Consider the following 25,053-nt stretch of genomic DNA (forward strand, 5'->3'; position numbering starts at 1 on the left):
TGGCAGTGTCCCCCTGGGCTTTATTGTCACAGCCCTCCCTCGGATGCCAGGAGAGCTTGGCCGGCCGTTTCCACAGGAGCTGACATGTCTACTCAGAACAGGTCTGGGATGATGTAGTCCCTGTGGACACCATCAATCAGCCCTTGCCCATTGTTGTGGACAAACCAGCAGGCGACCTTAGTGCCAATATTGACGTCCTTTCTGTAGTCTTTCTGGGAGCCCCTGGGGACAAGGAAAGAGACGCCGTGATACACAAGTGTGGACAAGACGGTTGCTATGCTCATGGACTTAAGGCTGGAAAAGGGTGTGAAGTTGCCAATTCTAAGCATCCAGAACTCTTTGGACAAGAGATCAGATGATTAACTCCTTCTAAAGGGCCAAGTTTGGTGTTTTCCTGATTAAAAGAGTCATAGAGGGGGGCCAGGACCCCAGAGGGAAATGAGGTAGGTGCCCCACAGGAGACAAGAGCCTGCCGGGCTGATGTGTGTGGGTCCTCCTGCCTTGTTCCTGGTCAGGGTGAGGATGTCAGAGGAATCCCCTCACCTGGTAACCGTCAGCCGATGGTTCTTCACCACCATCGTGGCATCTGGCTTTGTGGGGTCAGAGCCTGGGTGGATGTCAGACACTTTAAAGTCAAAGGGTTGGAAGAATTGTCCTGGGAACAAGAACATTCATGCTGTCAGCCCCTGCACGCTGGAAGCCCTTGCCACCGCCAGAGGTAGCACGGCCATGGGCCTTCTGTGGTTGATGCAGAGGCTGACTGGGTGCTGTGTGCTGGGTCCCGAGTGACTAGGATGATCTTCCCTGTGGGTTTTCCCCTCTGCCATGTGTCCTGAGCAATCTGAAGCTTGAACATTCAACCCATACCCAGCAGCCCATGGGTCTGTGCTGACATCCGGTGACTGTCCACCACGTAGAAGCCCAGAAAGTCCTGGTGGACAGGGTGCTTCTTCCACACTTGGTGCAGGACAACCATGAAAGTAACCCCATCTCCAAAGGAGATCACCATGTTCTTTTTCCTGTTGATTGTCACAGACAGCCTAGGAGGGAAGAGGAGGTCAGCAGGTAGGACCCAGTGGTGGCCATGATACCGGGCATCTTGGGAGGGCCTCCTCCGTACACGGCACCTAGGCACACATAGATTCTGGAAACTCTCTCAGAGGTGTTGGAGAGAAGATGCCTCGTGCGTGTTCACTATACACTCTACTGAGTGGATCCTTGTTCTCCCGTAAGCAGAAACAGGGCTGTCCTGGGAGTCTGGAGACCTGATAGATCCTCAGCTCAGCCACTGGCTTCCTGTGTGACCTAGGGTACGTTCCACCCCTCTCAGCTCTTCCTTGGGAGTAACAACCCTGCCCTGACCTAGTAGGTAGACTCTGGGCGATTTGAGGACATAGGAGAAGCTGAGCAGTTTGAGAAGGTTCAGTGAACAGGCTCAGCCAGAGAAGGTAAAAATGGGGATTAGTGTGTCATCAGACTGCAGATCCAGCTAATGCTTATGTCTGCACAGCCCTTCCCTCAAGACCAGCCCTGTAGCTGTCCAGGTAGCATTTCTGGCTGGGGCCTCGAGGTCACCCTTCCCTGGGCAGGAGCTGAACTCTGAGGCCACTAGTCTCTCCCATGACCCCCATGGATCTTCTGTCCTAGGATATGTCCACCTCCCTCAAAGGCTCCTTCGGCCAGAAGTGCTCCTCAGAGACCCAGTAGCGGGGCTTTACCCATCCTGCGTGATTGTGACCGTATCCAGCCAGGTGAAGGTGCTCTGTGCAGCTCCATTCCACAGGGCGATCTTCTCCGGTGTCACCTCCATCCGGAAGTCCATGTGAGCATTGGCAATGCCCAGTTTGCCAAAGTAAGTCTTTCTGGTCTTGGAGTTAGAGTCGCCTCCCTTCTCACCAATGATCTGCCCATTAACTGTGAGGCCTGCCAGAGGGATGGGGCAGTGAGAGGCCAGTGAGGCCTTCTTCTTTTTTTTTTTTTTTTTTTTTTTTTTTTAAAGATTTCATTTATTTATTCATGAGAGACACACACACAGAGAGGCAGAGACATAGGCAGAGGGAGAAGCAGGCTCCATGCAGGGAGCCCAATGTGGGACTCGATCCCGGGACTCCAGGATCACACCCTGGGCCGAAGGTGGTGCTAAATCACTGAGCCACCCAGGGATCCCCAGCCACCCAGGGATCCCCCGTGAGGCCTTCTGAGTCCAGGCTGGTCTTTAGGATGTGCCTTCTCTTCCACCCAGCCTGGCTGAGGGGCAGCAGGGTAGGGACCCCAAGTGAGACCAGGACTTCAGAGCCAACCCTCTCTGGTCCTAGACTCTCCTGAGTCACACTGGTGGTGAAGGGACCATGCTGCAGACCTGCCCCCTGTCTGGACCAGGCAGTGGTGTTCAAAGAAAGCTTTCCCAGACATAGGCTGCTCCTGGGCCACCCTCAGCCCTAACCACCTCTCTAACACCACTGGGTCCTGGGTCGGTGGTGAGCCTGTGGCTCTAAACAGCCCCCTTGGGGTATAAGCTACACAGAAAGGTGGTACAGTTGGGCAGAGTGAGGACCTGGTCCCAGCCCTGCCCCCAGGCCCAGCCCCAGCTCCCACCTGTGATGGGGTCCTGAATGAGGCGCAGCACCGTGCCTGGGTCTTCATCGATGTTGAAGCAGATGGCATCATCTTTCTGCGGAACTTGGATGATGAAGTGGGGGTCCCCATCCACTGAAGGCACATCACAGAAAGGGCTGGCTCATAGTTCCAGGGGGGCCTCCCCTCACCTCTTGGCCCCTGCGGGTAGACTCCCAATGGTAGGAGGCGCTGGGCTTTGGGGCCTGGGTCTCACCCCAGAAGGAGCGGGGACACTCACCATAGTAATAGGGGTTTTGAGGAGGCTGGTAGCTGGCTGTGGAAGCAAAGAGAGAGGCTGAACTTAACAAACAGGCCTGCGGAGGCGCCAGGACCCAGAGCCAGAGTTTGGTTCATCCCCTTCCCTTTCCTGCTTCCCCGGAGCTCCCAACCCCCCCACCCCATTTCCTCAGGACTCCAGCCATCTGTCTGTTCCAGAGAGCTGACTCAGGAAAGACACCAGAAGAAAGCGTGGCCCAGGGTCACTCTCTGGGCAGTGCCCTCGGGGTACGGGGCTGTGGCCACCACGCATACTCACTCAGGTAAGCCATGGAGCGTGCAGCTGCAAAAAGAAGCCAAAGGGCAGGCATGAGCAGGTCTAAGGGTTCCCTCTTCCCCAACCCTATGCCTTCTGCCTGTCTTGAGACTACCAGTCTCCAGTGTGGCCCAACCCAACAGGTGGAGGCTCAGGATGTGACTCTTAATTCAAGCTTTAGAAATGGGAGGTGCCCAGGGAACTCCTTTCTAGGACTGGTGGTAATACGGATGTAACTTTTTTTTTTTTTTAAGATTTTACTTATTTATTCGTGAGAGACACAGAGAGAGAAGCAAAAGACACAGGCAAAGGGAGAAGCAGGCTCCCCACGGGAAGCCTGATGTGGAACTGCATCTCAGGACCCCGGGATCACGCCCTGAGCCAAAGGCAGATGCTCAACCACAGAGGCACCCAGGTGCCCCAAGAGAGATATAAATTTTATGCCAGGGACATGGCATTGTGATGTGGCTAAAATGCACACCATGAGATCATCTGCTTCTCTGTCATGAATCATGTTCACAACAGACCATCCCATGCCCCTAAACTCCCTCTCCCTAGAAGCTTACAGCCATCTGTTTTCCTTGATAGTAATACCCCCCGCCCCACAGATACATAGTCATGCCCACATGTATGCACACCAGTGACTGCATCTGACAGACCCGTGTTAAGGGGAAAGCAGTGAGCCCGGCCAGATGTGCTGCTCAGATGGAACCATCTGTTGATGGAGGCAGGAGCAGGCAGGTAGGGGGTGGGAGGTCCTGCCTGGTGAGTGGGGTGCTTACTGGGGCGAGGATGCGATTGGATCATGAGAGAGGCCCAGAGTTCTGTGAATCCCAGTGAGGGCACATGAGCCAGGCTGCCTGGGCTGAAGTCCCAGCTTGGCCACCTGCTCACTAAGTCCTCCAATGAATAGACTTAGCCTCTCTGTGCCTCAGTTTCCTCATTATAAAATGAGAACCACGAGAGGACTCCTTTAGAGGATTGCTGTGGAATTAATGTAGCATCATTTCCTGACATGAGAATTTGCTAAGTTTTGTAGGTCATCATGCTTTGCTACTGATTGTCCCTCCTTAGTTGGAGGAAGCCACCTCCAAACAACCGACGAGGGCCTGATGAGGCTCGGAGAAGGCAGAGCCCAGACCATGGTGGCTCATGAGTTGGCAGCAGAGCTGTGACCTGAGTGCAGGTATCCTAAGGGCCCTTCTCTGGGCTGGGCACTTGGAAAAGCCTCATTGGTTCTCTCTTGTCCCCCTCCTGGGACACCCGCCCAACTGCCGGCTGAAGCTCACCTTCCGTGTCCACAGGCCCTGTGAGGGAGGAGGAAGAGAAATGTGTCAGCAGCAACCAACTGCCGGTGTCAGCACCAATGTCATCAACTTGCTGCCTGTCCACGAAGCCCCAAGCTGTGGGCCCCCTAACACACTGCTCCTCCCCACCAGAGCCAGGGGCTCCTAGAGACCCGGAGCCTGGCCTGGGCCAGCTCTTTGCCTCCTGTGCTTCTCCATGTCAATCCCCCAATCCCCACATCAGGTACAGGGACACTTAGGAGTCCCCTCTCGGGGTCAGGTTGGGCCTGGTCAAGCTCCAGCTCTGGAGGTCTGCTCCTCTCACAATCCCTAGGCACATGCTCTGGGCCTAACTTTCAAGCTGGAAGTGCTTTCCTAACTGAACACTTCCATGCTGTAGCCAAAGTCCCTTTCTGTGAAATGACCCTGGGCAAGGTGTCCCTTGATTCCTATCCCTTGAGAGATTCAGAGGCTCCTCTTCACCCCCTATCCATTGTCCATGCTGGTGGCCTCACTCCCTCCATAACATCCTCCCCAACTCTTGGCCAGATTTCCTTCTATGCCCCCTGGACCTGCCCATCTTCAGTAAGTCTGGGTCTTGTCAGCCTGGCCCGTTCTTCTTCTGGGCACCCAAGGCCTGGGGGCTGGACGGCCTTCGAGTTCTGGCCTCCATGCCCACCTTCCTGCCAGGCCCACCTTCTCCAGGCTTGTCAGCAATGGCTGTCTGGTCCTCATTGTCCTCGGGCTTGGTCACCACCATGGAGGTCAGTGGAGTCACAAAGTGGTACTTGAGGGACAGGTCCAGAGCCTGGGCTGTGAGTTTCTCCTTCTCCTCACCATGGGCATTCTTTCTGTTGGGGAGGGCAGGGGTGTCAGCTCCAGTGCTCTGACTCCCAGCACTAGGCCAAGAGCCCCAGAAGTAGCCTGGGACTGCCTTTTCCCTGGGGTAGAACCCTCTAGTGCTCAGAAAAGACTGGTTCACCAGTTCCCTGGGACAGATGGACGGGCTGCATCGGAATCTGGGCCTCAGCTATAAGGGACTTGAAATGGCATCACAGCAATCCCTCACGATCGCGTCCATGTCCTGAGCACTCAGAACCTGCCAGCCCCTGCTCCAGAGGCTTTATAGGCTTATCCCACCTAAAGGAAGGCTGGCGCAATGCTCTCAAATGGGCCTGCCTTCCGGGGGCTGAGGGCCTAGGTCTCCAGCCATCGGTTATAATCAGCCTCACCATCATTATGGGCCCATGCTGGGTATGGGGTAAGGGCTGCTGAGACCTTCCCCTGCCCTTGACGTGCTCCTAGGCTGCTGCTTGAGCCCCAGATGTCAGACTGGGCTCTGCCCCTGGAAAAACACATGCTGGGGGCTGGGCCAAGAAGAGGAGAAGGCAGCAAGGAGTGTACATGGAGGGGCACATTCCGGGGTGTGGCTCCCCCACAGCATAGCCAGCTCAGGGGCAAAAGTACAGGCAGGTGGTGGGGCAGTGTCCGGGGCCCAGCTGTGGGGGCTGGCTATGGGAGGGGTCACCAGGATCACCGTTTCTCCAGCAGCTGCTCAATGGTGAGGTAGGCCCAGAGCCGCTCGATGTAGTTCCCAAAAATGTAGTCCTGCTCCTTCAGAGCCTTTTCCATTTCCTTCATGTCTACCTCCTCTGTGAAGGTCAGATCATTGGTGGCCTGAGGTGAGGGTGAGAGGAGGCCAGAGGTTGGAGCGCTGGAGGCCTAGACAAGGCGGGCCCAATTTGAGGGCTACCACCGCTGGACCATCAGCCGGGAGGCCAGAGCCCCATTGGCACCGGTCCCCCGTCCACAGCACACATCCTGGCCCTGGCCCAGCTCACCCCGTGGCCTTTTACATCCGCCTTGAAGTTGTTCATGTCCTCGTCCAGCAGGCGCCCAGCTACCACGATCTCAGAGCCATCATAGAAGTGCTGGTAAGCGTTCTGGGTGAGGTCCTGGATGGCGTTCTCAGGGTACTCCACCTCCACACCAGTCAGCAGTGGGTTGGCCACCTCCTCATAGAAGCCCTGGAGCCCAGAAGGGGGACCTGGTCATCTCAGGTCCTCAGGCAGACATGGAGAGGATGGAGTGGGCAGGTGCCCACTGGTGCCTCCCCAGGTGTTGAGTCCCCCAGGCTGGGCCAGTCCTGGCTCTCAATCTCCACTTCCTTGTGGTCCTGACTGTGCCCTTCAGTTTGTGGGAGCCTTCCCTGCTTGCACCCCCTACCAGCTAGAGCCTGGGAAGAAGAGGAAGGTAAGCACAGAGTTCTTGGCACACAGAACGTGCTTGAGAAATGTTTGTTGGAATGAAACTAAGAAAGAGAAGAGGAAAGGAGGAGGGGCAGAGCAGAGGATGTGACATGGGGCGCGGGCCCCAGGAGAGGAGGAAAGACCTGCGGGCTCCATTGCAGAGGTGCAGGCACTGTCACCTGCGCGGGAGGGGATGCGGTTGCCAGGCCTAGCAAATGAAAACACAGGACGTGCAGCTGAATTTGAAGATTGGGTAAACAACAAATCCCGTTTTAGTATAAGTATGTCTGTTATGGGATGAATTGCATACCCCCAAAGTACATACGTTCAAATCCTTTGCCCCAGTATCTCAAGACGTGACCTCTTTTGGGTTTAGGGTGGTTACAGGGGTGATTCAGTTAAAATGAGGACTTTGGAGTGGGTTCCAATCAATGTAACCTGTGTCCTTCTGAAAAGGGAGCAATTTAGACCCAGGGACAGATACGCACGCAGGCCAGGCGATGTGAAGAGACAAGGAGAAGGTGACCATCCACAAGCCAAGGAGAGACACCCGGAACAGACCCTGCCTTCATAGCCCTCGGAGCAAAGCAACCTTGCTGACACCTGGATCTCGAGCTTCTAGGCTCAACTGTGAGGCAATATATTTCTGTTGTGGGTGCCCCCCAGCATCTGGTACTTTGTTATAGCCGCAGAGCAAGCGAACACAGCGTGCCAGGCAACACGGAGAGCATGCTTACACTAAAGAACTCTTCATGGTCTTTCAGAAACTCATATTTGACCAGATGTCCTGTATTTGATCTGGCACTCCTGGGGAGGAAGCAGGTGTGCTCTGTGTAGCCCGAGGACAAAATCAAGCACCACTGATGGATAAGAGGGAGCTAGGGGTCGATGTGAGCCCAAGAGGAGGCTCCTTCTAACAGGTGAAACTGTCACTCAATGGAACAGCTGCCTGAGGAAGTAACGAGAGCCCCATTCCTGCAGGTGTGCAAGGCCAGGCATACCTGCAACTGCAGGTTGGCATCGGAATCCTCATAAATGCGCCGGGCCAGCCCGTGGTTCTCCAGAGCCATGCTCTCCAGGAAGTTATAATTCAGATTATTGCCAAAGCCCAGGTTATACAAGGGGAACTTGCCCCCAATGGCGTTGCGTACATTCTCTTGGATTTTTTCGGGTCTGCTCTCCCCTGCAGGAGAAAGGTGCATTTACACTCCAGCCCCGCCCAGCAACCAGCTGGAGCAGCTCTGTCTAGAGATACCTGACTCCTGCACATGCCAGGTGGGGGAGTCACAGCCACGAGCCCTTGATGGGGCAGGGGCTTAGTCCTCAGCAGGGGGAGGGAGGGCCCTCCCTTGCAGGGCTCACAGGGCACGGGGGCCCCTGCGGAGAGAGCCACCCCGACCCCTCAGCACACCGGCTCCAGAGCGCGGGAGGCGAGAGGCAGCCCGGCACCCTGGCTCTGGTTCCGAGCCACGCCGCCTGCCTCACCAACGTTGGCGTCCCCGTCCGTCAGCATGATGATGATGGAGGTGCTCCTCTCCGGGACTCTGTGCTCCTCCCGGGCCCTGTTCAGCATGCTGATGCCCCTGAGCAGCCCGTCGTTGATGTTGGTCACTGGCACACACACAACAGACAGCGCTGTGAGAGGGTGTCCTCAGGGTGCAGGGGTGGGGGAGGTGGGGACAGCAGGCCCTGCTCTGGGCCCAAGGACCCTGCTGGCCGACGTGCGGCAGTGCTCAGTAGACACCAACCGAGCAAGTCAGCGAAGGATGGGTGAATGACTTACTCTTTCAATGGGGACAAAAGGACCAGCCTCCTGGGGCTGCCAGAAGATGGCTGCAAAAGCAGTTTGGAAAACTGCCAGATGGACAGCCAGGCCCGCTCACTGGGAGGAGAGGGGAGCAGTATTGATGGCATTTGTCATTGTCCCTAAGAAACAGCCCAGGATAAGGCCCCTCTGCAGTGTTCGCCTGCTGGGACTGGCGGGGCACCGGCATCATGGGTGAGAGAAAGGAAGAGTGGGTTCCCTAAGCCCACAAAGAAGACACCCCAATATTAAGCCTGAGAGCCCCCTCATCCCACCGTGACCCCCAACTAGGGTCTGCAGAGCTTGGACCAGCAGCGTCTCTGCCCCAAGGCACGAAGAAGGCAGGCTGCTCAGGCCAAGAGGAGCAGTCAGATGAGTCTGCTCTTCCCTCTCTCTCCTTACATCCTCGATCATGAATATTCTTCACGAATATCCTGGCCTCCTCGATGTTCTCAGGAGTGGCTTGAACTAAGTCGTCTTTCCAGGTGATCACATCCCCACTGAACAGGATGAAATTCAAGTAGTCCTCCCCTTTCATATCACCCAGGATCTTGAGGAGGGCGTCCTTTGTCTGGGAAAGAGACAGAGCAGCAGACAAGAGGCTGGGAGGGAGCCGCAGACAGCCAGCTCTCTGGCGCAGGGGCCTGGGCTCTCTGCAACAAAGTGGGCAGAGGCTCTCTGCCCTTTCTTTTATCTTGTCCGCCTTCTTCCTCTTCCACTGGAAATGTCAGCTCTGTCCACTTACAAATAAACCTGTCTCCCTCCCTACCTCACCCCCACTTGCAGTGAGGACAGTACCTGTTCCATTTTCCGACCGTGCATGGAGCCGCTGACATCAATCACAAAGACCACATTCTTAGGTACCACTGGAAGGCCTTGAGGTGCGAAGAAGTGCACAAAGTAGCCGTTGACTATCTGGGAAGGGGAGAGAGAGACTGGAGGCAACGTGCCTTTGGCAACTCTTGCAAACAGAAGCCAGGCTTTTATTAGCTCCAGAAAAAAGCTGTTCTTTCCCACCCACCATAGGATGACACATGAAGGCTCTGGACTCTCTGTCATCCCCAAGCCATGCAGGAAACCCGGCCTTGAGCTGAGGACTAGGAGTCCGGGCACTAGATGCAGCTGCAGCCCCTCCTCTACCAGTCCTCACCACATCCGGGTGCTGGAGAATCAGCCGGCCCAGCAGAGCCACTTGGTAGGTACCTGTACATTGGCTGGAGACTCTCTGTTCACATCATAGGTGATGATAAAATCCCCGTTGAGGAGGGAGTCTGTACAGGTTGGGCACGAGCGCTGTTGGTCCAAGCTGGGTTTGAAGGACACGCGGCCCTGGGGGAGGTGATGAGGGAGGGCCTCGCTCAGCGTGGCCAGGGCGGTCTACCGTGCTGCGCCCTGGGGGTGAGGCAAAGCCCCACAGCGGGAGACCGGGGGCGCCTGGGCAGTCCGGCTGCTGCCTGGCATGCTCTGGCCTTCCTGAGCACCTCTCCCCCTCAGAGGAGACCAGGGGCTCCTTGGCAGCCAGGGCCCTTGTCCGACTCAGCCTCTGTCTCTCCTCGTTCCCTGGGCCCTCAGGCTCTTTAGTGCAGCCCACTTTGGGGCTCAGCACAAAGAAACCACTCAGGGAGGGGTTCTGCACCCTGAAGGGACTTTGACGTTTGCACGGACAGCCCCAGTGGTGATGACATTGTGAGCAAAGCGGGAGGTCACCTTGCAGCTGATCTTGGTGCTGTAGACCTTGATGCCGATAATTTGTGTGATGGGACCTGGTGATGGGTGCCAAGAGGACAGGGGGTAGGTGGAGGGGAATAGAGGGGGGCAGGGAAAGGGCAGGGTGTCCAGGGCAAAGGCACTGCCCTGCAGAAGCCACCAACCCTCTGAGAAGATGCTCCTCAGGCTTTGACTTGGAAATCCTGAATGACTAAGATTTACTATTCAAGTAACATGTATTCACTCACTACCCATGACAAACAAGGTGCCCGGAACAGCTGGGAACCAGAGCCAGCCAGCATCACCAAGAGATTCCCTTTCATCCGTCTCCCCTCAATGTGGAGTCGGCAGATCTAAATGACTCCCTCTGGCCTCAGTGTCCTTATCTGTAAAATGGACAATAATCTGCCTTGCTCACTTCCCAAGGTAGAACGAGACCAGGCCTTATAAATGGTTCTCCTGTCCCCACCTGCACCCCTGGTCACTGGGACCCCAGTCCCTCTGGCAGATCATTGACAGCGAGCAGCTCTGGCCTCCAGCACCCTTATTCCTGAGCTGGGGGCCCAAGAGAATGGATGGCTGTGGACATTTCCTCCTTCCCTTCTCATACATGTACTCTGGCCTCAGCCAAGCCTCAGTGTTCACACTTGTCCTATTAGTGTCGGGGTTCCTGCCCCCCACCTCGGGTCTGAGAACACCACCTTTTTCCCTGAGAAGGACTTGGTGAGGGCGCTGCCCAAGAGGTCATTGGTGATGAACGAGGCCTCGGCGTCCAGTGTGCTGATGCCCTGGGGCTCGTAGATGTCTGCCTCTATCTGGAATGGACAAGAGTAAGGAGGGGTCACTCGGTGACAGTGCAGACGCCAGCCTCCAGCATGAGGCCCAGGGAATGGAGAGGGTCAGTGGGGGCGCAGGGACAGCCTCCAGACAACTCCTGATGGCTAAGCCTGGTGTCTCCCAGCAAGAACACAGCCTCAAAGTCTTGTAGACAAGTTGGTGACCCCGAAGCTCTCCCACCACCTGCCGTACAGTCCCCCACATTCCAGCACTAAAGCATTTCCTTTGGCTCTCAGCTCCGATGCTCCTCAGCCATGGTGGGTTCTCAACCTTTCTCTGGGGTCTGCCCCAGGGCCCTTCCTGCAACACCCCTCCCCACCCCCACTCCCTACCACACCCCTGCACTTTCAGCAGCTGCAGGGGTGATTGATTACCTCGAAGTGCTTGACCAGTTGCTTGGGTTGGACTTTAAGGTACATCTCGTACTTTCCCTTGCGCCTCTTCAGCAACTCCTCATAGGTCAGCTCAAAGGTGACCTTGCTGCCCGCAGCCACGTTGACGGAGACTGTGAATTTCTCCAGCTTCCTCCCAGAGGCCCTGGAGGGGATACCACACTGCCCTGCAGACTGTGCGAGCCTGCCCTTCCTGGGCCTTCGGCTCAGATCCAGCCCCTAGGAGAATCCCTCCCCACTCCGAGCCTTGCCTGCCTCCACTCCTAAGTGGGACAGTGCTGTAAGCATTACAGACACATTTTGCTACAACCATGAAATATTCTGAGTGACCATGACAGTGGCTGTCGCCGTCTGCATCCCTGAGAGCCCTTGAGCCCCTGCATTCTTCGCAAGGCCGAGGGGGCACCGCGCTTACTTGACCAGGCCGGCTGTCTTGCCCTGGGACACAGCCTTCTCATACTGCTTCTTGGCGACTTCCTTCTCCTTGACATTCCCGGGGTAGGTCACACCGTCGATGGTCCTGCAAGGAAGGAGAGTAGACTTGGGGGCTGATGCTGAGCCAGACCACTCCCACCCCGCCCCTCTGGCCTGGAGCCAGCAGCCATGGCGACACCCACAAGGTGAAGTTGGTGATGAAGGCCGTCTTAGGCAGCTCCACGTCAAAGGACACCTCCTTGGCGGTGTCTGCGCGGTTGACAGCCCTGGTGGTGACGACATTGTGAGCAAAACGGGAGGTCACCTTGCAGCTGATCTTGGTGCTGTAGACCTCGATGCCATTGCTGACCTGCAGGAGAGGACAGTGCTCGACCAGCCTCTGGGAAAGCAGCCCCTACACCTGGCTGCTCTCCTTCTGGGTGCCCCTTGCAGAGTCCAGGGCCTCTGCCTGGTGAGTGGCCCTTTCAGTTTCCTCGGTCTTCCCATTCAGTTGGCCACCTGGTTCTGGAAGACTCTGGCCTTTCTGAGCGCCTCCTTCCCCATCAGAGACCAGGGGGTATTGGTGCCAAGAGGAGGAGAAGGAAACAAGGAGAGAGAGGGGCCCTGCTCTGCCTCCTTAACTCTGGATGTGTTTCTGTGCAGCTAGCTGTAGCCAGGGGAAGTCTTCTAAAAATCCAGTCTGACTGTCCATTTCCCACTTAAACCCTCTTGTGTTCCCCATCACCCTCTGGACAGTCATCCTCAGGGCTCCAAGGTCTCCAGACAGGTCCTGCCTTTCTGATCAGCTGTGTGCCAGCTGCACCACATCTCTGGCTGGGGAGCACCTGCCCTAGCTCTTCGGCTCACCTCCACTTTGAAAGCAATCACATTCACACACACTCCGGCTCTCCTCCTCTGCTTTGGTAATTGCTTGATTCTGTCCCCAAACTGGCACTTATTTCCTGTGCCAAGGAGAATGTGTGGGGAGGGCCTTCAGGTCCCCAACACCTCCTGCCTGGTGGGGGCAGTGGACTGAGGGAAGGTCTAGGGAGCATCTGCGTGGAGCAGGATATAAAGGTGCTTCACGAGGATGTGTGTCCCCAGCCTGGTGCTCAGGGCCTGCTCCGAGCAAGTGCTAGGTATGTTTGTGAGACGAAGGGCTGGTGGAAGAACGGCCACGGGCTGCATCCAGAGAGGTCTGAGGGCATGTTCTTTCCCAGAGTTGGTGAGTCGCATGGGGGTCGGTCAGGGCAGGGCTGGGAGCTGTGTGCCAACTGGGAGGGCCCTTTCATTATGGCCCACCCCTTCTGCTATTGGGCAAGCAGCTCCATCCTGCACTGCCTCACCCACCCACCCCCATCCCTGGTGAAAGTTCTCACCCCTTCCGGGAGGCTCCGTTTCTGCAAAAACAAAGACAAACACAGGAATCAGGCCAAGGCCAAGGCCACCATAGCCTGGGAGCAGGCTCTGGGCTGAGGCCAGGGTCCAGCAGATCCCCTATACACATACCCCTTGAGGGGCCTCTGGACATAGGACCCACCCAGAGCCACTTCAGATTAGGAAGGACTCCGAGTATATGGGGAAACTGAGGCCCAGATAGGGCAGGTCTCCAGGTGTCCCAGGAGAGTAGGGCTGGGAGAACCAAACTACCTCTGACCCTGCCCCCACACACCCTGACTCCCTCTGCCTTTCCCTGGGCCCCAAACCCCAGAACGCCCCCACCAACGGCTCAGCCTTTCTTGGAGTCGTCTGTCCTTGTCTCAGATGTGGACCTGCACAGCCCCTCAGCGAGGGGAGCTGTTTCTGGTGCATCACCAGTTGACAGGTGGGGAAATGCAGGTCATGGGAGATTTAAGAGCCCGACACCCAACGCTGTCCCCTGCAGCTCACTGCCTAGCCCTCTGCCTCCTCCTCTCCCCACATAGAGGACTGTCCATCCTGTCGCTTCTGCCAATGTGACACATTTAGAGGGTGAAGACGGGGCTACTTACCCCCAGTGGCCGGGAGGGGCTTCTCAGGAAGCCAGAGGCCGCCAAGCCAGAGAGCAGGGCCAAGATGAGGCAGGGCCACCATGCAGATGCCATCGCTGAGCACACAGGTCCGGCCTATGCTCCTTATATGGTGAGCCTGATGTTTTCCAACTGGGGTCAATGACCTGCAGTGTAGGACGGGAAGAGCGGAAGGCGGGGGGCTCCCCTGGGGAAGCTGGGGAGTGGGTGGAATAACAGGTCCTGGATCTGTCTGTACCAAGGGGGCCAATGGGTACTGTCAACAGTGTTGGGACATGGAGGCTCCCGGGGAAAGCAGACGCTGTGTGCTGGCCACTGGGCCCTCAGCTCCCTGGGGGGCGGGGGTGCTCATAGGTTGTGGCGTCCTGCTGAAAGCCACGGGCATCTCAGCACTATTGCCTGTTACCTGCACCACTGACATGGCCTGGGGTCTGGCCTCCTGGATGGAAGCCCTCCAGCCTTCTCCAGGCAGCCAGGGCACATAGCGGGCCTGTCGCCCTGAGGCTCAGATCTCCACAGCTGCACCCCTTGCTCACGACCCTCGTTGGGTCCTCGAGGCCCCAGGGGAACGACAAAGCCCAGGTCCTTCGCTCCAGCCCTCTCTGTGAGCTGGCTCCAGCTTGCTTTTCTGAACTCACTCTTTCCCCCTGGCACACCCCTTTGTCTGCACCTCGTGCCTCTCTTCCTGCCAGACCTGAGTCCAGCCTCCAGAAGCCTTCCTGTTTTGTCCCCTCTCTGACCCAGACAGCCCCGCTCCGGGCTCTCAGTTCCCGAGGGCCTGCTCCATCATTACCTTTCATTGAGACTTGCATGTTTGGGTCTGGCCGTCCATCCAGACTGAGCTCCCAGAGAGCCAGGCCGCATCGCATTCATCCTTGTGTTCCAAGGGCCTGGCCAGGGACTCGGTTGCCCTCACCTCCTGGACACTCCTTCCCCTAGAGTCTCCCTTGAGGCTGGAGCCCTGCCTTCCCGGACAATGGCAGCGTCTGAGGCAGAGCCCAGCCTCTCCTGGGCCACCCCACGGCCCTGCCAGTCCCCAGACCTTCCACATGGCTGCCATGTGCCTGCCATACACATGCTCTTCTGAGCAAAGTGACCCGGTGATCCTCCCACAGAGCCACCACTGATTGGTGTGGATGGGGCTGCCTGAGCAGAGGGCAGCTAATTGATGGTGTCCTATGTCCTTGGCTAAAAAGCTCCACATCCAACTATGAGTTGGACAGAGAGAGTTGACTGCTGGGAGCAGAGAAAGGCTGAAAAGGCAGAAAGAAGACTCCATGAGGCAGCAGGAGCCATGAGGAAGAAGTGGATTAGTGGCGGGAAGTGGCTGGAGCCACAGAAGCAATGACAGAGAGTTGCCGAGTCAACGAGACAACGTTGGTCCAAATGAAGCAGACACTGAGGTGGCCACCACCCGTGTGGCAGACTGGCTGGGGTCCCGTGCTCCCCAGGCCTCTGGAATCCTTATACACCCCTGCTGCCGGCTGGCACCAAGCTCAGGACAGACAGGGACCGGACCCTGCAGCTCTTGGAGCTGGAGCACACAGCCCTGCAGCCTGGTCCCGGGATTCCTGGCTCCTGGGAATCTCGTTTGTGCAGTCATTTTCAGCATCTGTGGTCACTGACCACTGGGTGATGGGGGGGGGCGGGGGGCGTTGGGTGTGTGTCTCTGGCAGGACTATTGTCCTCCCAACAGTTGTCCAGCAGCCCCTCGGAGCCCCGTGGCTGCCTGTGGAGCTTCCCTGGCCCTTTCCTCTACGTGCCTCCTCGTCCCCGATTACTTGGAGTTTGGTGGGAGAGACAACTCTACCCAGGGCTTCTGCGGCTGCTCAACAGGCACTGGAGGGACAGCTGGGGACTCGGAGGGACCTAGAGTCACGTGCAGGGTGGCGAGTGAGATGGAATCTAAGAGCTCTTCGGGCTCACAGCCTTTCCGCTCTGCAGGAGGGAAGGCCTGTCTCTCGGGGCAGCAACCAGCCATCCCGCAGTCCCGGGCTCTCCCTCCCTTACAACGCCCAGGAGGCTCCAGTGGGTGCTTGGGCTCTGAAACGCTGTTCTTCCCCCCTCTTTACACCCCCCCTCCCCCAGAGCTCTGTGTTCCGGGGCCCAGGGCAGCCCTGGAGCTCAAGATTTGTGTTACTGATCTGGGTCCTCCTGGGCCTCCGTTGTAGTGGGAACTGCATGGAAACCAGCGGAGAAAAAGTAGAAACCTTTGGAAAAGAGGCCCATGAACCTTCACCAGAGGGCCAGTGCTTCTCAAGACACCGGTTCATCTCCCTTCACCCTGTGACCCTGCACTTTAACGGCCGCAGGGCGACGCCAGGGAAGGAGCCCCGAGGGGATCATTTTCAGGCCTCAGCATGAGCCAGGGGCTGCTCTTGCTAGCTCCCTGAAATCACCACTTTTGGGCAAGGCTGTCTTTGCCTTTGGGAAATGTCCCGGCTCTCAGGGCTCGCAAACCCAAGCTGGAATGTTGAGCTGAGGGGGAAGGCCCCGGAACTGCCTCCAGGGACCGCGTGCCAGTGGGTGTAGCATCCGGCTCCCACGGGACTTTTTGGGACCCCCGATTGTATGTACTTTCTATGCTCCTTTCATATGTTTATTTTAAGTGATGCTTTGGCATCTCTAGAGCGGAATCCCAACAGGCTGTGATCCGCTGCCCAGCCTGGCGGGAAGAACCACATAGGGGATTAAGCTCACAGATGCTGACACCACACAGCATGGGTTCAAAGCCCGGCTCTGGCACTTACAGGTGACTTTGGACAAGTCCCCTAACCTCCGTTTCCTCGGCTATAACTGGGTGTGGCACAGGCATCCCTGAGGGCTGTTGGGATTTGGTTCTAGATGCATTTAGTTAATTCCACAAAGACTTAGAACGGTGCCGGTATAAAGAGCCAGTGTCCCTGAGGGGAGCTGTGTGCAGGGGGCACTCCAGGTGCTCAGCGGGCGTGGAATGGGGCAGCTGCAGTGAATAGGGGGGTGTGGGGGCAGAGTAGGTCCCTGGCGGCCTCCAGGTGTGCTCTGACCTCAGAGTCCTCTGAGGGGCAATATCTTGGGTTGCCTCCCTGCCACTCTCCCTCCCCAAAAGCAGCCAGCCTGGGCTAGACTCAGCCTCCCTTTAATGGAAGTCATGGGGCCTTTGACACATGGATCAGCTTGACCAGAGAGGTGTGGCACCGGGAGCCGGTCAGGATGCTGTCCTCTGCCACGGTCCCGAGAAAGGACAGCTGTGCCGGCGAGGGGGCTCAGAAGATGTCAGGGACGATGTAGTCAGTGTAAACGCCGTCGATCAGCCCCGCCCCATTGTTGTGGACGAACCAGCATGTCACCTCAGCCCCGTGCCGGGGGTTCTTGCTGTAGTCTTTCTGCAAGCCCCTGGGGAGATACAGAAAGCTGGGGTTACCTTCGGGACCCCCCAGAGGAAGCCCACTCCACCCCTGTGACACCTGGAGGAAGGCCCCGACCAATGACGGGAATGCCAAGGGCAGACATACTGGGAGAGCAGCCACCTACCTGGTGACCGTCAGTTGGTGGCTCTTTACCAGCATCGTGGCATCTGTCTTTGTGGGGTCGGAGCCCGGGTGGGGGTCAGAGACTGTATAATCAATGGGGTGGAAGAACTGTCCTGGAAGGGCACATTGGAAGCAGCAGTTATCCTGGGGGGCCCGGGGCTCAGCAGGTGCTCACTGGGGGGTCACAGACTGGCCTGAATGCTTGTCTTTTTAAGGGCGGGACTGTATCTGATACGGTTTGGCATCGGAAGCCACCCCTTTGGCATCGAAAGCAGATTTATTGGCAGCCGGTTATACCTCCCACCTTCTTGGACTAATTCGGCAAGAACCTGGCTGGGGAGAGAGTCCTAGGGGTAGGTGCCCCCAGACAGCAAGTGCGACAGGAAGGCCACCAGGAGAAGCAGTGGGCCAGTGAGTCACCCCACCCAGGAGGCCTCGGGGATCTGGTCTGTTTGGACCTTGCTGCTAATCGGACCTCTCCCTGCTCGCCCCCAGGCCCACTTAAGGTGAAGTTTCACCTTGTGTTTGATCACAGCCTTTCTGAGGGACGAGACCCTGAGCAGGACCAGCCTTGTTTGGAGCTCTGAGCCTGGATGGCCGAGTTGGAGAAGGGCCTGCCCTGGTGACCAGCTGCAAGTCTGAGCCATGGTGAGCCCCCTGGCTGCCACAGTGCACCCCACTACCTCTGCCTGCCCAGCTGGTTACCTAGCAGCCCGTGTGTCCGAGCCGACATCCGGTGACTATCCAGCACGTAGAAGCCCAAGAAGTCCTGGTGGACGGCACTGCCCTTCCACACCCGGTGCAGGACAACCTCAAACGTGCCCCCATCTTCCACAGCCACCACCAGGTTCCTCTTCCTGTTGATGGTCACTACCACCCTGCAGGGCAAGGTGGCCGTGAGGGCAGGTGCAGCTACACCGTACGCCTCTCCGTGCAGCTGCCCTGCTCCTCTTGGATCCAGCTGTCATGAGCACCACGCCCCCGCTCCCAGATGGAGGGCTGTTGCCTGCTACATGCTGCTATGGGGGCGGGGGGGGGGCTTACAATGTGCTGGGCACTGTGCCAAGCCCTCCATACAAACTGCATCATTTGTTCTCACTCTGATCCTGTGAAGCTCAGAGAGGGTCAGGGACTTGCCCAGGTCCAGGCCACACAGTTGCTAAGCAGTAAAGGCAGGACTTGGACTCCAGCTTCTCTAATATCAAAGTCCGTGTTCTCTGACTGCCACTCATCATCTGTGTCCTCCACACTGGACTCTGCTCTCTCCTTCCTAAAACTCTGCTGCCCAGCATCAGCTCTGGTACTTGGCAGAGTTTGGAGAATGAGCGAGTGGAGGAAGGAACAAACAAAAGCACAAGCTGTGCTAAGATAAGTGCTGAAAGAGAAGCCCAGAGAGCTCGAGTCCAGCGGAAAAGAGATGAGGTGGGTTTCAGGGAATAGGTGGCCTTGGCGCTGGGCCCCGGACGTGGGTTGGCTTTGTTTGGTGGTGATGAAAATGGACCGCTGGGCAAGGGCACGCAGGCAGCCCGGCCTGGAGCGAGGGTCCAGGAGCGGAGGGAAACGGGTGGGGTGGTCCAAGGGCCCAACAGGTCTGCCCAGCCCACACGGAGGCCACACGGATGACATTCACTGACGTAGCTCAGGGGACGAGGGCCCGGCAAGCTCAGGCAGCTGAGCTGGCTCTGGGGCTTCCTGCCTTATCCCTCCCCAGGCCTCCCCCCACCTGCCTCCCCCCGCCTCCCCCCCCCACCAGGCTCAGGCCCCAGCCTGGTTACTCATGCTGCCGCAGTGAAGCCTGGTCCTTCCAGGAGAACACGGGTCCACCCGAGTCAGGGTTCAGCGTAATGTTGTGAGGGGTCACCTCCAGCTGAAAGCCTGTCGTGGGGTTCACAATCCCCAGCCGCCCAAAGTACGTGCCCTGGTGCTGCCCAGGGCTCCCAGCTCTGTTGCCGATGAGCTGCCCATTCACAGAGAAGCCTGCAGGAGGGTGAGGGGCCATCCGGGTCAGGGAGGGGCCAGCTCTCGCTACGTGCCTGCCAGCCTGCCTTTGCTCATGCCGTGCCCCCCTCCTGGGAGACACCCACACTCCACACTGGCTTTGAGGCTCCCCCCTCGCCAGGGGGCCTTCAGCATGAGTGGAGGCCACACAGCACTTCTCCCTCCCCACTCCTACAGGGCTAACTACCTACTGCTTAGCCCTTGCTTCTGGGCCCCCAGGGCAGGGGTCTTGTCTCCCCGAGGATAGGACTTGGGCGTGCTCCTTCTCTGTCGCCCTGATCCCTGACCCAGGAGCAGGGCACAGAGGCCTCCTCCCAACTGAGCAGCCCTCAGCCCCCTTCTTGCCTTCACTATCCCAACACGGCATGTCTCATGCTCTCAAATGGTCATCTGAGAATTTGTTTGCCTGTCTGTCTCCCTTGGCCAAACTGCAGGAGCACAGGGACTTTGGCTCAGTCCCTACTGCACCTGTAGCCCCTAGGAGGTGCTCAACAAATCCTTGCAGACCGCCTGATCGGACTGGGAGGGAGGCAGGGAGAGAGTGGCCCACAGACAGTCGGACAGGGAGCACTGCTGGAGGAGGGACTCGGGCTCCCTCAGCCAAGCTGAGGGGGAAGGCAGGGCAGGATTCCTCCAGAATTTGCAGAACTCGGTACAAAATGAAAGTGAGGGGACTTCGCTCAAAATCTGTTAAGAACTTCAAGACAACTAGAGCAGAGCATTAAACCGAGCATGGGCCCTTCTGAGCACAGGGTCCTGGGTGCCTGCAGGGGTCACACGTCCAAGAGCAGGTGCCATCTAGGGCCCAGGCAGGTCGATGGGAGAGAAGGAGGAGGGTTGAGCTCAGCCAGGTGACCGGGGCCCAGGCTGTGGGAAGTGGAGGCCATGGACACTGTCGTGTCGGTGGCTACCAGCGAGGGCGCAGGAGTGCAGCCCCACCCTGTCTGGCAGAGGCCGTGAGGTCACGAGTACCTGTGTCCGGGTCCTGCACCAGGCTGAGGATCACACCGGGCTCCTCATTGATATTGAAGCACAGGGTATCCTCCTTCTGGGGCACGTGGATGAGGAAGTGGGGGTCCGTGTCCACTGGGGGCATAGCATGGAGTCCGTTAGATTGGGCATCGGGCAGGTGGGCTGGGCCCGGCCAGGAGCAGGGCAGGGGTGTCCCTCACGCCCTCCCCAGAACTCGCCTCCGGTCACTTGGTTTGGCAACTGCTGGATGTCGGCACTGGGTCCAGTCGGGGAAGGCTGTGAAGCCGGCAGCTTGAACGCTGGCGGGAGGGAATGGCACTTAGGAGGATGGTACCCCACTTCCCTGGGGCTGCGGGCTCCCTTTCCCAGCCCCCCCAGGCGGCAGGCCTGAAGCCCCAGAGCAGGAGGGCCCCGAGCCCCTGATGCCTGCCGGTGAGCCAGCCCCCCCGTCTGTCCCCTCCGTGGGGCCCTGGCGGAGCTGGTGGCATAAGGGGACCCAGGCCGGGTCAGGGGGCTGTCGCGAGGGTCCCGGGGGGGAGGCGGTGAGCGAGCCTCCTGCTGTCCGTCGTTTCGTCCTCAGGCCAACGCGGCGGCTCAGGGCTGAACGGGCCGCCCCAGGGGCGCCGGGAGAGGTAGAGACGCGTGGCGGTGGGGCGCTGCCACTTACTCTTTCTGTGTCCCACCATCTCTGCGGAGGACACGCGTGGGCCAGCGTCACCCCCACCACGCCCTGCAGGCCCGGGCCTCGCTCCCCGCTCCCCGCTCCCCGAGGCACCCTGGGCCCGGAGCCGCCGCGGCCTCGCCGACCCTCCCCTGGGCACCCGGCCCGGCCGCGCAGACGCAGGCTCCCGGAGGCGCGCACGAAGCTGCGTGAGGGCTCCCGGCTCCCGGCTCCCGGGGCAGCGCCGAGGTTGGGGGCCGAGCTGCCTGCAGGGCCCCAGGAGCCCCTCCCGAAGACCAGCCCGGTTTAAAAACTCACCCAAGGGCAGGGCATCTGGAAGGGAGAGAAAGGGAAGAGTTAAAGGCCCGGAGGACTGGGGCCCCCAGAGCCGCCCCGCGCGCGCCCGGCCGAGCCCTACCCTCGGGGGGCTTGTCCACGACGGGCTCCAGGCCGTCCTCGTCCGCCACGCCCCTGATGGTCATGGAGGTCAGCGGGGTCACGAACTGGTAAGCCAGCGACATCTGCAGCGCCTTGGCCGCCGCGTCGGCCTTCTCCTTCCCCTCCAGCTTCGTCCTGAGAGACGTGCACCGGCTCCAAGCCCCGCGGCCAGCCCACGGCAGCCTGGCCTCCTGGCCCGCTCGCTCGCTTGTTCGCTCCCTCCCTCGGCGGGCACCTGTGGGGCCCCTCCGTGCCCCTGGCCCGTGGCTGCCTTCAAGGGCCTCATGACCTAAAGCCCTCCCACCGGGGATACCTGGAGATCTATCGGGGTTGGCGAATGTGCCTCAGAAAGACACAGACAACCGAATGGCTGTGAGATTCTGGGCAAGTGGTCTAACTTCCCTGAGCCTCCACATGCTCATCTTTGAAATGGACATAATGAGGAGCCTCCCCTGCAGGTTGTGCGGACTAACCAAGCATGTCTGTACACTGGAGCCCATGGAAAGGGCGGCGTCCTGCTGCCCTGCGGCTCCTGGCGGGGGTGGGTGGGGTGGCAAACTGTGACCTGCCCACACTGTTGACTAACTGGTTGATATTAACTCAGTGAGCAAAGCCAAAAGCCAGTAAATCTGACCTGCCCCCAACCTCCAAGGCCCAGATATGCCCCTTCTCCGTTCACCTCACTGGTTCAGAGGCCCTGGGGTCCACCCCTACTGCAGGGGTCATACCGCTTGGCCAGGAGCTCCTGGATGGTGAGGTAGGCCCAGAGCCGTTCAATGTGGTTCTCCAGCATGTGGCCCCGCTCCCGGAGCAGGTTCTTCATCTTTTCCTCATCCACCAGGCAGGTCATCTTGAATTCTTGGCCCTCCTGAAGGTCACGATGGGGAGGCCGTGCGACCGTGAGGAGCACAGCCCCAGTATATCTGGGCTCTGCAGTTCATCCCCTGTGCCACCCTTCCCTGAGCCTTCTCTCCTCACCCTCTGTCCTCCCTTCATCCTGCAAACATGGCTAAGCACTCTCATGGGGCTAATAGGCCTTGGCTCTGGGGATGCCAGGGATGGGAGGACCAGGCCCGCCCTCCTGAAGTTACTCTCTCTGGGAGAGGCCATCAGGCAGCCAGCTGTTTCCACCATGTTCCACTTCTCCAAATTCCCACCACATACCCACACACAAATGCTACTCTCTCCCCAGCCTTAGTAACTGGGATTCACTCACTGAGGGCATCCCACATACCAGGCACCACGCAGCACAGTGCAGAGATTATTTTGTTTGCTCCACACAACTCACCAGTGCTACAGACAGGGAAACTGAGGCCTGGAGAGGAGGACCCATTCGCTTAAGGTCACCTAGCTGGTCAGGGTGGAGCCAGGGTCCAGCTCAGCTTTCCTTACCCAAAGTCCCGGTTCTGAACCTTTGACCACACAACAAGATGTGAATCCACCCCTGCAGTCAGGGTCCAGGTCTCCTCTGCATATGACCCATGGCGTGCACACACGCACACACACGCATCCCACTCTGGCACAAAGCTGGGTGTAGTCAGGAAGTGTTTAGAAAAAGGCTGATGAGTGAAGAGGCTGGCCTCTTGCTGTCTCATGCCTTGGATGGGGCATCATGTAAGGGGTAACAGGTGATCCATTTTTGGTCAAGGGACTACAACTAATCAAGGCCATTTGGGTCCCATTCCAGCCCAACCAGGGATGCCAGCATGTGTGGGAATGTTCAGGCCTGGGGGTGGGGGAGGGGGAGACGGGCATGGTGCTGGAGGGGAGGCACTGCTCTGCAGAAAGAGAGGCCTGGGTCAAGGGGAACAGGGGTGGAGAACAAGTGTGGATTTGGAGCCTCTGGGCACTGCCTGACCTCTCCACCCACCGCCGCCCACCGTTTACCCCATGGGCCAGCACGTCAGCCTTGAAACTGCTCAGTTTGTGGTCAGCGATGCGCCCAGCTACCATGATCTCGGAGCCTTCGTAGTACTGTTTATGGCGGTGCTGGGTCAGATCTGAGATGGTGTCCTGGGGGTAGAGCAGCTCCACGTCCACCAGTAGGGGGTTGGCGACCTGGTCGTAGAAACCCTGCAGGCGGAGGTGGGGCACAGCCTCAGAGCTGATGGGTCACCCTGGGCACCCAATGGGGAAACCCACTCACGAAGTGGGGTGTTGGGATCCCCACTTTGCAGATGGAATTGCAGGCTCATAGAGTTAAGCCAACTGGTTTGAGGTCACGCAGCTGATTCAAACTGCATTCTAGAGCTTTATCTGCTCCTTTGCATGGATGGGCAAAAAGCTGCCAAGGCCGAGCTCCCCATAGCATGCCGTTGGTGGTACACTGTGGGACGAAGGGGGTAGGAGGAGACCTGCAGCTGCTGGGCGGCGTCGTGGTCTTCATAAATTCTCTGGGCCCGTCCGTTGTTCTCCATGGACATGACATCCAGGAAGTTAAAATCCACGTTGTCACCAAAGCCCAAGTTGTAGAGCGGGAACTTGCCCCGGATGGCGTTGCGGACGTTCTTGAGGATTTGGGAACGGTCTGTCACCCCTGCAGCCATACACCCAGGCAGTGACAGAATACTGACTCACATGTAGGCCAAAAGGGGTCTTTGGAGCCCACTCCCTGAGCCCGAGTGTCCAAGTGTCTGTGGCTCAGACCCCCGATCTCCTGTCTCCACCAGCATCTTGAGGCAAAGTCTCCCATTGGCTCACTGGGCAAATGCAATAGCTCCTGATAGCCCCTCGTGAACTTGCCAATCTATATGGATCCATCATAAGCAGGTGGTATTCCGCCCTAAACCCTCCCATAAGTCATTGCCGTGGCCTGCGGGGCCCTGCCGACCTTCCCACCGTTGCTTCACTCATTCTGCATATGCCTGCTGTTCTTAGGCAGGCCCTGCCATTGTACACACCTTTTGCTTTTTTGCTCAAGCTGCTCCCTCTGCCAGAGATCCCTTCCTACTTCTCTTCTCCTCCTTCCAGCCTGAGCTCAAGGGTCACCTCCTCCAGAAAGCCTGCTGGGACCCTTATCCTGCAGCCTCCTGGCACCCTGTTCTTTCAGGGCCCTCAACAGAGTGACTGCTCCTGGAGACCTCCCCCAGTGGACCCTATGCTCCTTAACGACAGAGGTGAATCTTGTTCTCTTGGTTTCTCTTCTTGGTTCCTAGCCCTATGCTTGGCACGCTGTTGGTGCTGAATACATAGTTCATTAAATTCAACCTAGGAATCCTGCCTAACATCCTGGGATCTGTGCAATGCTGTGTCATACAGATACTTCCCCAGTTACCCAATTCAGCATAGAAGTATACCTTGTAACTCCTGCAGACTTTATGGTCTGGACTCTGTCTTTAGATCAGGGCTTGACTTTGCCCAGAGCCTCTTGCCCCCCTACAGCATCTGCAGTGGTTGGATTTCCAAGCTCAGCTTGAATGCCTTCAGCAACAAAGATATCACCGCCTCCCAACACAGGCCTCAAGGTGCTTACCCTCTGTGGGCTCGCCGTCTGTCAACATGATGAGAACTGAGGCATGGTTGCTGAGTTTGGGAAGGTTCTTTTGAGCTTGGTTCAAGATTTCAATTCCCCGGAGCAAACCTCCATTCAGGTTTGTGGCTGCAAAGGAAGGACAGTAGGCCAGTGT

General features: G+C 58.1%; 2 protein-coding genes and 1 long non-coding RNA gene across 6 annotated transcripts in view; 1 reads left to right on the forward strand and 2 right to left on the reverse strand.

Moving 5' to 3' along the window:
• On the reverse strand, nucleotides 1-14,042 carry ITIH3 (inter-alpha-trypsin inhibitor heavy chain 3). Of its 2 annotated transcripts, XM_072785924.1 has the most exons (22): nucleotides 13,829-13,969; nucleotides 13,217-13,237; nucleotides 12,041-12,207; nucleotides 11,839-11,943; nucleotides 11,406-11,568; nucleotides 10,896-11,009; nucleotides 9,691-9,816; nucleotides 9,286-9,402; nucleotides 8,890-9,058; nucleotides 8,169-8,294; nucleotides 7,685-7,866; nucleotides 6,276-6,461; nucleotides 5,972-6,111; nucleotides 5,131-5,285; nucleotides 4,438-4,455; nucleotides 3,152-3,175; nucleotides 2,855-2,890; nucleotides 2,596-2,709; nucleotides 1,719-1,923; nucleotides 868-1,040; nucleotides 544-655; nucleotides 1-222 (listed from the first exon to the last, which is right to left on the reverse strand). In XM_072785924.1, exons 1-22 carry the CDS (start codon nucleotides 13,919-13,921, stop codon nucleotides 93-95), a joined length of 2,676 nt encoding a protein of 891 aa, XP_072642025.1. In that variant the 5' UTR covers nucleotides 13,922-13,969; the 3' UTR covers nucleotides 1-92. The 2 variants fall into 2 exon arrangements, 1 of the variants encoding a protein (XP_072642025.1); XR_012011947.1 differs by lacking the exons at nucleotides 3,152-3,175; nucleotides 4,438-4,455 and having other exon boundaries at nucleotides 2,855-2,911; nucleotides 5,114-5,285; nucleotides 13,829-14,042.
• LOC140610190 (uncharacterized) lies at nucleotides 9,515-20,026 on the forward strand. 2 transcript variants are annotated; one of them, XR_012011953.1, is made up of 2 exons: nucleotides 9,515-9,682; nucleotides 17,894-20,026. It is a non-coding gene; the product is annotated as an uncharacterized lncRNA (long non-coding RNA). The 2 variants fall into 2 exon arrangements; XR_012011952.1 differs by lacking the exon at nucleotides 9,515-9,682 and adding an exon at nucleotides 11,444-12,309.
• Nucleotides 16,949-25,053, reverse strand: part of ITIH1 (inter-alpha-trypsin inhibitor heavy chain 1) — a 13,803-nt gene continuing 5,698 nt past the window's right edge. For both annotated transcript variants that reach the window (XM_072785922.1, XM_072785923.1), the window contains 13 exons: nucleotides 24,900-25,025; nucleotides 23,782-23,963; nucleotides 23,315-23,500; nucleotides 22,156-22,295; nucleotides 21,408-21,562; nucleotides 21,308-21,322; nucleotides 20,996-21,016; nucleotides 20,547-20,627; nucleotides 20,329-20,442; nucleotides 19,134-19,335; nucleotides 18,064-18,236; nucleotides 17,360-17,471; nucleotides 16,949-17,221 (listed from right to left, as the gene is read on the reverse strand). In XM_072785922.1, the coding sequence (XP_072642023.1) occupies nucleotides 17,092-17,221; nucleotides 17,360-17,471; nucleotides 18,064-18,236; nucleotides 19,134-19,335; nucleotides 20,329-20,442; nucleotides 20,547-20,627; nucleotides 20,996-21,016; nucleotides 21,308-21,322; nucleotides 21,408-21,562; nucleotides 22,156-22,295; nucleotides 23,315-23,500; nucleotides 23,782-23,963; nucleotides 24,900-25,025 (1,637 nt within the window). In that variant the 3' untranslated portion in view covers nucleotides 16,949-17,091. The remainder of the gene's footprint in view (nucleotides 17,222-17,359; nucleotides 17,472-18,063; nucleotides 18,237-19,133; nucleotides 19,336-20,328; nucleotides 20,443-20,546; nucleotides 20,628-20,995; nucleotides 21,017-21,307; nucleotides 21,323-21,407; nucleotides 21,563-22,155; nucleotides 22,296-23,314; nucleotides 23,501-23,781; nucleotides 23,964-24,899; nucleotides 25,026-25,053) is intronic.

Source organism: Canis lupus, chromosome 19, assembly GCF_048164855.1.
Source record: "Canis lupus baileyi chromosome 19, mCanLup2.hap1, whole genome shotgun sequence".
NCBI classification, from domain to species: Eukaryota; Metazoa; Chordata; class Mammalia; order Carnivora; family Canidae; genus Canis; species Canis lupus.

What these genes read in the sequence shown, in the direction of transcription:
- ITIH3 (XM_072785924.1), bottom strand. Translation starts at nt 13,921, where the DNA reads ATGGCATCTGCATGGTGGCCCTGCCTCATCTTGGCCCTGCTCTCTGGC. An exon ending in ATGCCAACCTGCAGTTGCAG is followed by an intron (nt 6,462 to 7,684) that starts GTATGCCTGGCC and finishes TCTGGGCTCCAG; the next exon opens with GGCTTCTATGAGGAGGTGGC. An exon ending in CGGATGTAAAAGGCCACGGG is followed by an intron (nt 6,112 to 6,275) that starts GTGAGCTGGGCC and finishes CCCTCACCTCAG; the next exon opens with GCCACCAATGATCTGACCTT.